This window comes from Cyanistes caeruleus, chromosome 19 (assembly GCF_971803275.1).
Source record: "Cyanistes caeruleus chromosome 19, bCyaCae1.hap1.1, whole genome shotgun sequence".
NCBI lineage: Eukaryota > Metazoa > Chordata > Aves > Passeriformes > Paridae > Cyanistes > Cyanistes caeruleus.
The window spans coordinates 5,998,201-6,011,601 of record NC_141719.1 but is presented as its reverse complement, the minus strand read 5'-3'; the positions used below and the strand labels follow the sequence as shown (position 1 = coordinate 6,011,601).

Here is a 13,401-nt window from a genome sequence, read left to right as displayed (position 1 = left end):
GTGAATGTACTATATCATAGGTCTTAGCAATACATGAAATGTTAAAATGCTCTTAAGTAACTGAGAGAACGGTGTTACTAAGAGAAGGGAATTATGCTTGCTTCCCCCACATCTGTTGATCAACCTCTCTAAGTGATAACTGACACAAACTAGAGCACTGAAGAAGAATTATAGAAGAACTTGTTAACTACTTATCAGGGTGTGTGAAACAAAAGGATGGAAACACAAGAAGAAATAAAAATATATGGACTTAACCCACAGGATGTCCTGCAGATAAAATGGTGTGTAAAATCAAACAAGAGTTTCTGAAACATCAAAAAGCTCACAAGAAAGTTTGAATCATATATGAAACAGATGAATATGCATATACCTCAGTAATGTAACAGTACATAAATAACACTGTCTTAATCTGCTGGTGTGTTCTTTGGCCAATAACCAGAAACACTCCAGCACTGGACATTTATATCCTCTTATTAATCCCCTTATTAATCTTTTAAAAATTCTAAAGAGTGAACTCTGTTTTTCACACTGGATGACTCCATCACTTCTCTGGAAAGCCTGTCTCCATGCTTCACAGGTTGAGGGAAAATAGAAGTCCTGCTTTTGTAACATAAATCTTTTTCTTTGACCTTAGAACTGGCCCATTTTATTTTCCCTTCTACATGTGACTTTGTACTCGATATATACTGAATACAATAGAAATTGTCAACTATTTCCCAATTCCTCAACATCGTTTTGAATGTCCTAAGTACATGCAATTAATTAAAATTTTAATTATATTTTTTGAAAAGCTTGAAGCCACTGTTCATGCTGATCCTGTAAAACCCACTAAGACTGACAGCAACTTTGTTCAGCATCACTGAGGACTTCATGCAAGCACCTGAGGAGTTTCCTACTGGAAATCTCTCCCTAATGCAGCACTGTGAGGCACCACAAACTTCTTCCAAGATTTGCAATTTTGTACTGATTTAAGAACCCAATGGAACGGTTGGAACAGTGTGGTTGAAATCAATGTAACACAAGTTATGATATGAATTTTCAGTCAATATCCTGCAGTCTGGGTTTGGGGATGGGAAGGAAGGTGGAGTGCTAGTATTGGGAACTGGAGCAGAACTGGGCTGTTTCAGTTTCTTTGTAATGCTCTGATTGCATAAAGGAAGCAAACAGGAGTTACACTGGAGCCCAACTACTGCAGAATTCCTTGGCATGGTGCAGTGGCTGCACAGAGCAAGCTGGAATACAAAAGTTTGAATGGAGTTTGAAATTATTATTTTGAACTTGGTTTAGGACAAATCCACAAGGACAAAAAACAGCTTTTCAAACCAAACCATGCAAGTGGCAGGAATTACCTATAATCTCTCCAATTGCTTTGCAGACAATGATCTTTAATTTAGTTAGGTTTTTTAGGGATTAGTTGATTCTGCTGAGAACACACAAAAATGATGGAGAGTTTCCTATGCAGGATAAAAGGATGCCCCATCCTTGGAAGTGTTCAAGGCCAGGCAGGATGGGGATTGGAGCAACCTGTCTAGTGGAAGGTGTCCCTGCCCATGGCAGGGGGTTGGAACTGGATGAGTGTTATGTTCCTTCCCAACATAAATCATCATAATCTTAAAAATCTCTTCACTACCTCCTCAAGCAGTTACCAGGCAAACCCCTTTTTCTGAATCCCTCTATTTAGCCTCTTTAGCAGCAGGTTTTTGCATAACAGTGGTTATCATAAAGTTCTTCTTCCCTTGAGTAAAACCACTGGATAAAATTAATCTTAATTAAATTACCACAAACACTCAGTGAGCTAGAACTATGGCCCACCCCTGGAAGTGTCCAGTGCCAGGCTGCATGTGGCTTCTAAATAACCCAGTCTAGTGGAAAGTGTCCTTGCCCATGACAAAGGAGTGGAACGAGATGATTTTCAAGGTCCCTTGTCGCTTTACTGGGAACAGTGAGAAGCACAACACAGACTCTGTTGTGAGTTGATCAGGAGGGTGAGGTTTATTACCTCAGATCTTCTTTTATAGACCGATATGTGGAAGTATAGAAAGGTAAAACTTATTGATTAGTGAATTAACACATCATCACTGGACAGTGGAGTACACCACCCCTCCACCTTCTTCTGCAAGAAAACAAGAAACTGACAAACAGCACCTGCAAAGCTGTCTTCTATCTCTGAGGATTGTTTTAATTCCTCATGATTTCTCAGGCCACTTTCTCAGGCGAGACTGAGAGAGCTCTGCGGCCTGCTTTTCCACTGTGCTCCCTGCTTTTGCTCATATTTAGCATCCGTAGCCCCTCCCAACACTCAACACTCAATGATTCCATAATTCACTCTGTGACAAATCCAGAGCCCGCAAAAACAATCAGCAGAGCAGGACACAGGGTGTACGATGCTTTTCTATGTCTATTAAACAACACCTACCGGGGCCTTCCCCGTCCGGCCCGTAGCCGGGCAGCGGCCGCGCCCCGGAACCGGCTGTCGGGGCCGGGTTGTCACCGGCAATAGTGTCCCCCAGGCCGGAGCTGGGAGCTGGGAGCTGGGAGCTGGGAGCTGGGAGCGGCGGCGGGGGTGCGGAGGCGATGCGGGAGGCGATGCGGGAGCCCGGCGGGAGCTGCGGGGAGATGGCGGAGCGGGAGCGGCAGGAGCGGCTGCGGGAGGCGGCGGCGCTCGGCGATGCGGAGGAGGTGCGGCGGCTCGTGGAGCTGGGGGTCGGCCTCAACTCCCAGAATGAAGTCAACGGATGGTAAGGGCACCCCCCGAGCCCAGGGTCTCTCGGGGAGCTCGGCTCCGTGCGGAGGCTGCCGCACGGGAAAGGCGAGCGAGGCAGGGTGAATTGAGGAGAAGGAAAAGGTCGATTTGCCGCCGAATACCCCGTTATGGAGCTGTCCCTATTCCAGAGAGGATAACCGGGGTCACAAACACGCGTCCCCACTCCACCTCTCTCCTGTTTGCCCCTTCTCCAGGTCACTGTGGACTTACTTTGTAGTGTTTATTTTGATTTTTCTTTTTCCGGCCTGAGACAGCGTGGTCTGTCAGCACACGAACCCCGGTTTTATGTGCTCTTGCCTAAGCAGAAATATTTATTATTAACTCAAGTTAGAAAATGACTTTCAAGCAGGGAACTTGTTCCAGTGATGTATAGAAACACTTGGGATTTAGCATCTCGTTCAGATCCACCTGAGGACACTAAAGCAAAGCTTGGTCTGTAATAGACACTTGTACAAGTAACACTGTAGACATAAATACACACATAATTTTATTTGAAGAAGGATTTTACAGGGAATGCTCAGGTATTTCTGGAGACTGTTTCCCACAGGTTTAATTCAGCCTGTATTTACTGTGCTGTTTTGTGCTTAATATTATAAACTTATAAAAAAAGGGGGAACAACTTTTTACACAGATAGTTACAAGACAAGGGGGAAAGTTTTAAATTAAAAGAGGAGAGACTTAGGTTAGATGTAAGGAAGAAATTCTTCCTGTGAGGATGGTGAGTCCCTGGCACAGGCTGCCCAGAGAAATTGGCTTCTTCTTCCCTGGAAATGTTCTGGAGGCTGGGTTGGACAGGACTTGGAGCAACCTGGGATAGTGGAAAGTGGCCCTGCCCCTGGTAGGGGGTAGAATAAGATGAACTTTAAGGTCCCTTACAACTCAAACAATTCTAGGATTCTATGACATTATAATTAAAAAATAGGAAAAATAAAATTAGGAAAGGAGCAAGACTTCTAAAAATGAAAGTTCCATCAACAGTTTTGAGAAGTGTGGAACACTTAAAAACTTGAGCTATAAATTGTAATTAAAATTAAAGCTTGTAAAAATTTAAAGTAACTGATTCACAGGACACTGAATTATCTTAGTGAAATGAAAAGCAACCTGTCATCAGAATGAGTTTGTGTCTAAAACTGGAATTGATCAAATAAATCTTGTAATGAAATTAAATATTTTCAAAAATAATGATCTGGTAATTTTTAGCCATGGCAATAAATGGATCTTCATTATTGTTTAAGTTTGTACACTTAAAATTTTTGCAGTGAGATTTTTAGTACATGTGATGCTTAGAGATGCCTAGTACTTATATTTTGGTACATATCAGGTCTGTGGGTAGATGGTTCCTTTCTTCACAGGCCATGTGGAATTGCTTGAATGAATCCCAAAATGAGGCTGTGCTCTTGAGCCTTACACGTCTTCTCTAAAAACTAAATTTTTTTAAACAGTAAATTTTGTGCTCAATGCAAATACCACCCTGTCTCTCTGACTTTGCAATCTCTTTCACTAAAAAAATTCCCACCAAACCAAACCACCCAAAGTGGAAAAAAGCTTTTTGGAGTGGGACTTTCAACTGAAAGTTTTTTCCCTTCTAAGTTTATTTATCTCTGCTTTATTTTATATAAGTCTTAAAAAAATAAATAAACAAACTTGGGAAAGGGTTGAGCATGCTCATTTTTCTTAAGAATTTCCTTCAGCTGGAGCTAGAGAATTAAAATAAAATATAAAAGCTAGAGAAAGGTCAAACACCACTGGAACCTGGGATAGGAAAGAATGGTACAAATCTATAACAAGTTATGTGTGAGTCTATAAGTCCTTAATACACACACTAAATAAGATATGAGTACTAAGAAGCTTTCAGGATGTTTCCTTAATATGTTTCTCTAGCCAGCAACTGCAAACAATAATTTGAAAATACAGAAGAGGGATTAATTGTGTGCATCACTTACAGATTGCAGAAAATTTGTTGTCTGCAGATCTAAGCTGAGTAATTACTGATGCAGCAAATGGCAACTGGGCAAAGAACTGTTCTTAGAAACTGCTTACAGTATTTTAAACATAATTTACTTGCCAGAAAGTGCAAGTACTTGCGCTGGCAGCATTAATTAAAGAGTACATACAGCATCCTAGGGTGATACCAGTAATAGTTCACATATACACACAAACATAAGTATTCTAAGTACAGCTGATTCTTTCAAAGATTAAAATATCATACACAAACCTTACTTTCAAACTTATTTTTCCAGTAGACTAAAAGCTGTAGACTAAGAAATGATAAATTGAAAAGATCCTGAACTTTAAAAATGCTACTGCAGTAAAGAGCATTGGAGCAGAGAGAAAATTCCATCAGCAGGTGCCATTGCAGACTCCCAATCCAGGGTGAATTTCCAAGGAAATTTGCAAATCAAACCTACTTTACATGTGCAGAGGGTGTTCTTCTCATGGTCAGAAAGAAGGAGTGGAAATTAATCTGCCATAACTCAGGATTTGACACAGTGTTCATGTTTTCCACCTGCAGGACCTGTTTGCACTGGGCCTGTAAGCGGAACCACGCGGCGGTTGTGGCTTACCTGCTGCATGCTGGGGCTGACAAGGACATCCTGACGAAGAAAGGGGAGAGGCCAGCCCAGTTAACATCCAAGAGAGAGATCAGGAAGATGTTGGGAGGTAACCTATAGTGGCTGTGCCATATGATCATCAAAGATTAGTAAAAGGCTGTTGAAAGCATGTGTGCTTCAATCTTTGTTTTGCATGTGAAGACACTGTGTTTAGATTTTACTATTAGGACTTACTTTCTAGAGTGTTTACATGGTAAGAAAACAAAGTTTAAGTAAAGGTGATTACCAATAAATTCCATACCCAGCTAGTCAAACTTTTTTTCTAAACACTGGAAATTCAGAAAAACTGTATTTTTAGGAATGCTATGTGCTAAGTAAATGCAGTTTCCAGTTTTCAGAAGAACAGCAGGAGAGAAATCTCTCAAATTTGTAGGAAGCCCTTGTATGAGCAACACCTAATTTTCCAATTTGTGTGTTGGATAAATCAAAAATTAGCAACCCAGATAAATGGCTCATTAAAGGTCATTAACAGGTAGAGCATCTCTATCGCATTTTGTAGCTGCTGGACCAGAGCAGGTTTTGCTGCTGGAGGTGATAAGTAATTTGAAATGTGGTTGATTAACAACCTCTTGTCTCTCCTTGGTACTCCTATGTCTGGTTTTGTTTTCATTGTTGTCTCTCCCAGCTGTTGAATGGGTAATGCTGCAGCTTTCCCAGTACTGCATGTTCTCTTCCCTTTATCCTCTGTCCTGATAGCAAACAACATACAACCCTTTGTTTTTCATTGCCTGATATATTATGAAGATGACAGCATTATTCCACCAGAGATCATGTTACCATACCATGTGCGGCTACAGATTAAAACAAGCCAAAACAGAAGTACTGCAGTGTATAGAAGGAATTAGCACCCTCAGAATTATTAGACTCAGACTCAGCTTTTATGTTTGTATGGCAACACCTGAGCATTCTGTTTATTGTAGGAAAATGTCCTGATGGGATATTTGCAGTTCTTCTTCAGTCCAAGGGGGTTCTTTCTCCCCCTTGGACTGAAGATTGATGAGAGAGAGGCAGTTTTCTCTTGTTTGGACTTGGTTGTTTGTTCTTCTTTTATGTCCATTACATGTATACAGGGTACAAGGAGTTACCTGCACTAAGATAGAAAGGTGCAAAATGGCTAACAAAGATCTTCTTCAAGGTTTTTTATATGTCTTTTTAACCAATTAACAAATGCCAAGTAAATTATTTTTCTTAGTGACCCAATGACCCAACACTTGTGTGCTGCCCTGTGGCATTCTCTATCCAGTCACTCACTATTACCCAAAAACCTCTAGAAAAAGATGAAGAAGAAAGAATGAAAAGAGACAATACCCTAATTCCTCCACCTTGCCTCTTATTTTATAACTATCTCAAACCTTAAACTTCAACCCTCTCACCCAGTGACTTAAGAAAACTCTCTAATTTACACACTTACATTTTCAGTTTTTCTATTTAACAGTTGTTTTCAGGATGTTATATGAAATTCAGTGCTTTCTTGGATGTCAGAGCCAGGTATCAGAGATAAGGGCACACACACTGTGCCTCTGACTCCAACACAGGAAAAAAAGACACAGTGCTTCCTGATGCATCTTCTAACCCATGATGCTTTTAACACTGCATTCCCTTGTGTAAAAAATAGGGGGAAAGAAAAAAAAAGAAAAAGAAAAAAAAGAAACCCAAAATCAGTCTTGGAGAATGTTGTTTGGTTTGTTTTACAGTGGAAGATGAACTTCCAGACTTGAAGCAAGATTCAGATCTGCCAATCGTCCCCAATTACCTGGCTAACCCACCTTTCCCATATGTTTACACCTCAAGTACCAGCATTCCAGATCTTGCCCTGAATGGGAATCTCTCACACCTGGAAGCACAAGACACCATCTCTCCATCTGTACCTGACTCTGACACCTACAGACGAGCACAAGGACCATTGCAGCCTGGGAACAATGCTCCTGAGGTGCCTCCTAATGGGGACATCCCACCCCTGCCTCGAGGGTCTGCTGGGCCATCACACCCAAATCCTGTCCTCCAGAGAGCTCCTGTTTACCAGGGCTCAGTGTCCTGGGGGAGAAGCCCCTCTTCACCAGCAGGATCCAACCAATTCCTACCCCAGCAAGGGAACAGCTCCTGCATGGGGCCTGTGCCAGCCTTTCAGCCTGTTTTCTTCACAGGAGCTTTTCCACCCAACGTGCAAGGTAACACCAAAAATCTCTTGTGGTTTGTGTGAATCTTCTGTCACCCTGGGCAATGCAGACTAATCACATGTTTCCAGAGACTTTCAGATTGCCATGCTTTGGCATTCAGGAAACATTTGAAGGGAATGAAGTAGGCAGATATCCTGTTTCTGCTGGAACTGTTATTAAAATATTGATGTAAACATTTGCTGTCTCACTTGCTATAAAAGCATACAGACACCAAGGTAATCTAGTTCTCTAAATAGCATAGTCCAAGCTGCAAATACAGATCATGAGCAAGCAGCCAGTGTGCTCAAGAGAAACTCACATGGCTCAGTCTGCACTGAGCTGTTCTAGGATCTGCCTGTTCTGCAGGGAAACTTTGCCTACCCAGAGAGGGAAACCTGGAATTCCAGTTACCATTCTTTCATTCTTCAAGTAAGAGGCATTGTGATACCATGGGGTAGCAATGAGAAGTAACTGAGAGCAAGAAATACCAATAAAGAAATCTTGGATTGCTCAGGAAATTGGTAACTAGTATAAGCTGCTGGTAGATCAGCTAAAATCAATTAAAAGAGTATTCATACAGTGGTTCAGACATGCACACATATAATGCATTAGATTTGCTATGTTTTTTTCATATAGTTTGATGAAATCAATCTAATTAAAACTGTGATCCTAGAATTCCAAGTTTTGCTTTCTGATGATTCATGTATTCTTACCAGTGACACAAATGAGGATAATAGAACATAGATATACCTGGAAGTTGCTATAAAGGCATTGTTTCCAGTTCCTTTATACCTGTGCCTATTAATGTGACTTTTATTTCTAATAGAACTGGTGCTTAAAGTGAGAATAAAAACCCCTAATCTTAGAGAAAATGACTTCATTGAAATTGAACTGGACAGACAAGAACTGACCTACAAGGAGCTGCTCCGAGTGAGTTGCCGTGAGCTGGGTGTGAACCCTGAGCACGTCCAGAAGATCAGAAAATTACCAAATACAATGTTAAGAAAGGTAAGAGCTCTACCTTTTGAAGTGCAGCAACTTACAGAAGAGATTTTTAGGTTACTGTTATAAAGGAATAATTTGTTGGTCACTTGCATAGGCCCATGTTGGAAAAAAAACAAACAAACCCAAACCAAAAATGAAAAATCTCTGCTCAACTGGAAACACTCAGCACTTGTTTGGGATTTCTTAAGTAAAAAGGTTCTCAAATTTCTTGATCACCTCCTTTCATAATCATTTGGTGCTGGACCCAGTTAATACCTTATCTTATGACTCTGTTGTAAAATTCATTACAGCATAGCACCACTGTGAGCTGCCAACAGCATTTACAAGGCCTGCAGAGCTCAACCAAACCCTGTGAGTTCAGCAAGGCCTGGCTGCAGTCCTTGCACAGAGGTGTTCTTCAGGGTTACTCTGAACATAACTGTCCTCCCTTCAGTGACATTTACCCTGCAGCCAGCAGAGAAGGGACCTGCTGACCTGTTTCACCAACTCACCACTGACCTTTCTTCCATCCTTAAATCTTTGTAGAGCATTGTTGGCATTACTTGTGGGGCAAATCTGATTAGAAATAGATTAACAGACTTCATTCTGCTGCATCTTCACTGACTACAGGATGTCTTACTCTGTGTTAGTCAAGAAGTGGAGAAAAAAAGAGACATGAGCAATTCTGTCACTTTCCAACTTTGGTTATTGTTGAAAGAACTTTTTATTTTCACCTCTAATCACTTCAGGCTCTCTGGTAGGACTTCAGGACCCCTACTGTTCCTGCAGTGACACAAATCTGACTGTGTACTGCTGTTGGCAGCAGAGCACTGCTGCAGGGGCTCAGAGCTGGCCTTGCTGGGTAGCTCTGAAGGAAGCCAACCACATCCAGTACCTCCTTGGGTAGGTGCAAGCATCAATTCATCAGCTTCCAAGAGTTAGCAAGGGTAGAAGAAAAGGATTTGGTTGGCATGCAGTAGATCTTGACAAGTGTAATCCCACTAATCACTTGCAGTCATCGTCAGTGTTGCATTCCCTCTAAAAATAGACTTATAAGGGCATAGCTGAATAAGGCCCCAGAGTAAATACAAGGTGCAGCAGGATATCTGCTTTCCAGTTCACTGTAAAAAACTGTCATAGTTATGAATAAATACATACCTTGTGTTATTATTTTAACATACCTCTGCAAAATTAACAGACACTATCACCTAACTTCTTATTGTATTTGTTTAAAGGACAAGGATGTTGCAAGGCTACAGGATTTCCAAGAACTGGAGCTTGTTCTAACAGTAAGCGACAAAAACTTACTTTTCAGAGTCCCAACACTTTCTGAACAGAGTGGCTATAACAAGAAGGCATCAGAACTTATGTACTAATTAAGGAATAAACCAAAATATTTTTATCTTTCGTTTTACAATTGGGTTCGAAAAACAGTGTCTAAAAGGGCTAATGATGTGAAAAAATCTATTTTGTTAACCATGAAATAAACTGAAGTGGTTATGCACATTTACAGCTTCTAGTTAATCTATGAACAGTGAGTGTGGTATAAAAGTAGCCCAATGCACAGGAAGTATTGGTAGAACCATCTGTTAATTCTACACTTCCTTACAAAAAGGTAATGAAATACTGCAGAGTTAGCAGCTCTCAGGGAAAGGCTTACTTTAAGCTGTTCTAATAATTTGTTTGCTATAAAATAGCAGAGGTAGTTGAGCTAAAGAACCTGCCATGAAGCCCATTTAATATTTGTACTGAGTCCATTACCATCAATGTTCTCTTTTTAGATCATGCTTATTAAGTCCTATCTTACTTAGAGGGAAAAAAATCCCGGAAGGGTTTAAATCTATAGAAGCACAAAACTATGTCAAGTTTAAATTTTATCAAGTGACTTATTACCTGTGATTTCTTAATCCCTGTTTACACTTTTCCCTGTTTCTCAGGTTGAAACTAAAAGTGTCAGTAATTATTCAAATAATAAATATATACTCTCAACCAAAATCCCTTTTAGTGTTGTCTGTGAGTATATACATGAACAATTGACATGTGCAATTTAATATACTATTTTTGTTACTGTGTTGACATTTCTTCAATGCTGCTTTAATTTCCCCTTTTAAAAGCACAAAAAGTGTAATTTTATTTTCCCTTGACCTACATAACTGAGAAAAACTGCATCTTGAACCTATAGTTACCTGTGTAAAAAGAAACTAGTGAAATACCCAGGGTTTTCTGGGCTGATAGCCAATCTTGATGTTCCTATGCAATGTATTTTCTTTTTTTCACTGTAACTTGTGTTTACCCATGTAGTTTACTGAAAAGAAAATCACAGTTACTTAAAAGTCAGAATTTGATTACTTTGCTGTGAAATTCTCAAATAAAGAAATTGAAAAGTATTTAAGAGCTGGATTTTATCTGATTTTAGTATTTAGCCACTTGAATTTGAGGAACAGTTCTATTCTGGTAGGCCACGAGAATTGCAGGTGCTGTGGATTAGATGAATAAACTAAAGTATGAGATGTAACAGGGAAACAGAATGTACCAAACTGGTCTGAATTTTCCTGTTTCTTTGCCTTCCACCTTCCTTCCCCCCAGTTTCTTTGGAAACTGCAGCTGCCAAAGGAATTTATCTTTTGTCTCAGAGCTCAGAGCCTGAGCAAGCTGCGCAGTGTCCGTGTGGCTGCTGGGGCAGGCCTGGGCTGAGTCCCTGTGCCTGGAGCTGGGGACCAAGCACAGTCTCCACCTGTCCTGGGGCTGCAGCAAGGGACATCAGCTGCCTGTGTCACCGTCAGTCCTGTGGCAACTGTCCCCAGAGTGCCCTGGGCTTGCTGCTCTCAGCTCCTGGAAGTGCTTGGAGCACAGGGACTGAGCACACCAGAGGGAGCTCCCGACCTGCTGTCAGGCACCGGGCTGGGGCTCAGCTGCCAGCACAGATCCCTGCTAACACCTGAATTCTCTTTGTGCCCAGCCACCACACTGAAGCTCAGGCTCCCCAGGTGAAGGTTTTGTCACACTGAAAAAGCCTCTTCTGCAAAGTGCCAGAGGTCAAACATAGTCCCAGTCATCGGCGATATCTGTTTTTATATGAGATTGCTGGTGGAATATTAAGTTCTCTGTAATGGAATAATAAAATTGTCAATCCTCACATCACCCTGGCTGCTGCCTTCTCCACAGCACAGGATAGTTCAGGCATTGGCTGAACCCAGGAGGATTCTGGGTTAACCTGTAAGACCTCCTAGAGAAAAGCTCAGCTGTTGAGGCAGCAGCCTTGCACAGATGCTGATCCCTATTTATGCATTCCCAGGAATATTTTTATACCTTGTGCAGTTTATACCAGGAAGATACTATTAACACTCCCTAATCCCATCAGTGTATATCCACTACATTCTGTGTGTGATAAATAATTCATTACTTTGTGCTCTGCTACATGAAATGTTAATGTCTAATAAATGCTTGGCTGCAGATTCGGGTGTCTATTTAAGAAGTATAATTTGTAAGAATTAATAAATTATTATTTTTGTCTTCTCAAAGTTTTTCTGTATTTTCCTTCTGGTAAAACAGGAACTTTTTCTTGCTGGGTGGTTTTCTGGAGTGCTTAATGTAAAACACAAACAACTAAAGCAGAAGAGGTTCTAGCAGATTCTAGCAGCAAATGCTGTTTGAACACAGGCCTCCTTTTATCTGAGGAGTCCTGGTTATCAATAATAAAATAGATAATTGTTTCTGCAAGACAAATCACCCATTATTTCAGAAGATTAAGCGTTGAATAAGATAAACTAAGTGCACACCAGTCTCATCATGCACATTCAGCTTAAATGGAGACCAAATCTTAGTGATTTCCTACCCAAAGACATACAGCAAAATTCTAATACTTCTAGTCCAGTCATGGCCCTGTGGGTTTGTGTGGGGTCTGCTGAGTTGGAAAAAACCTGTAGTTTATGTTTTATATGAAGCCATTTGTAGGTGTAGATTCAAATACATGTTGCTTCTTAGGCTGAAGAGGAATTACATATTGTCAGAGTTGCCCTGAACAGGGATCCTAAAGGTCCCAGGACTCCCTTGTCCTTGGGGAAATATTGGAAGGGACAGGTTGGAACCACTCAGAGGTTACACAGCATTTCACTGTTATTCAGCTGAGTCACAGCTTAGCTGGGCCTGTCATTTCACTTCAAATCCTATGAATCCTTATGCAGAAAACACACAAATCAGGTGTATTTTGTACCATTAATATAATTTACTAATTATAAACCTGAATGCAGTACATAGTTGCACTGTGGTACATACATTTTCTTGGCAGAATATTTGTCATTCTTTGGGAAAAAAAAAGAATATAATAAAATACTTTATGTATACAGAAAATATTTAAAAGTATAAAATTCACTTCTCGGTCCTTATAACTGTAAAATACTTTGTTCACATATCACAAGTTTAGTTTACTACAAAAACTGTTTTGTAAATTACAGTACATTCACAAGTCACTTTTGTGGCAAGTCAGTAATATTAAAAAAACACCAAACCAAAACCCAAGGGGTCTTCTCTTCATGCCAGTCCTGCATCTTTGGCCATACTGTAGAAAATGCCCTTTGCTGCTATAAGGTTTGCAGGTGTGTCAAATTCAGCTATGGTCCCATTGTCTAGAACAAGAACCCTGTACAAAACAAAAGATGGTGTGGGGGAATAGATGTGTCAGAAAATTCCTCACAAGGAATGTGGTACCTGCTTGTGTCACAAAGCAAACTACTCTAATCTTTGCCTTGCCTTTGTTTTCCTCAATTATTTTCACATAAAAACACAACAGATGATAAACATTCTCCCTGAGCTAGTGCTGTAAAAAGTTACAGGGCAATCACTGTCTCCCAGGGGCAAGAAGAGGGAAAAAAAGCATCTGGAATTG

At 40.6% G+C, this 13,401-nt stretch overlaps 2 protein-coding genes across 3 annotated transcripts in view; one reads left to right on the top strand and one right to left on the bottom strand.

The window, feature by feature from the left end:
- The first annotated feature begins 2,477 nt into the window (after positions 1–2,477).
- ANKRD40 (ankyrin repeat domain 40) lies at positions 2,478–12,037 on the top strand. The gene is made up of 5 exons (XM_023938702.2): positions 2,478–2,738; positions 5,277–5,425; positions 7,071–7,544; positions 8,359–8,540; positions 9,752–12,037. Exons 1-5 carry the CDS (start codon positions 2,575–2,577, stop codon positions 9,890–9,892), a joined length of 1,110 nt encoding a protein of 369 aa, XP_023794470.2. The 5' UTR covers positions 2,478–2,574; the 3' UTR covers positions 9,893–12,037.
- Positions 12,038–12,721: 684 nt separating this feature from the next.
- The window catches only part of ABCC3 (ATP binding cassette subfamily C member 3), a 48,474-nt gene continuing 47,794 nt past the window's right edge, over positions 12,722–13,401 (bottom strand). For both annotated transcript variants that reach the window (XM_023938700.2, XM_086857337.1), the window contains one exon: positions 12,722–13,155. In XM_023938700.2, coding sequence (XP_023794468.2) covers positions 13,047–13,155 — 109 coding nt within the window. In that variant the 3' untranslated portion in view covers positions 12,722–13,046. The remainder of the gene's footprint in view (positions 13,156–13,401) is intronic.

Excerpts from the sequence above, each read along its gene's own strand:
- ANKRD40 (XM_023938702.2), top strand. The coding sequence starts at position 2,575 with ATGCGGGAGGCGATGCGGGAGCCCGGCGGGAGCTGCGGGGAGATGGCG. Across the intron at positions 7,545-8,358 it reads TTTTCCACCCAACGTGCAAG|AACTGGTGCTTAAAGTGAGA; the intron begins GTAACACCAAAA and ends TATTTCTAATAG. Across the intron at positions 8,541-9,751 it reads CAAATACAATGTTAAGAAAG|GACAAGGATGTTGCAAGGCT; the intron begins GTAAGAGCTCTA and ends ATTTGTTTAAAG.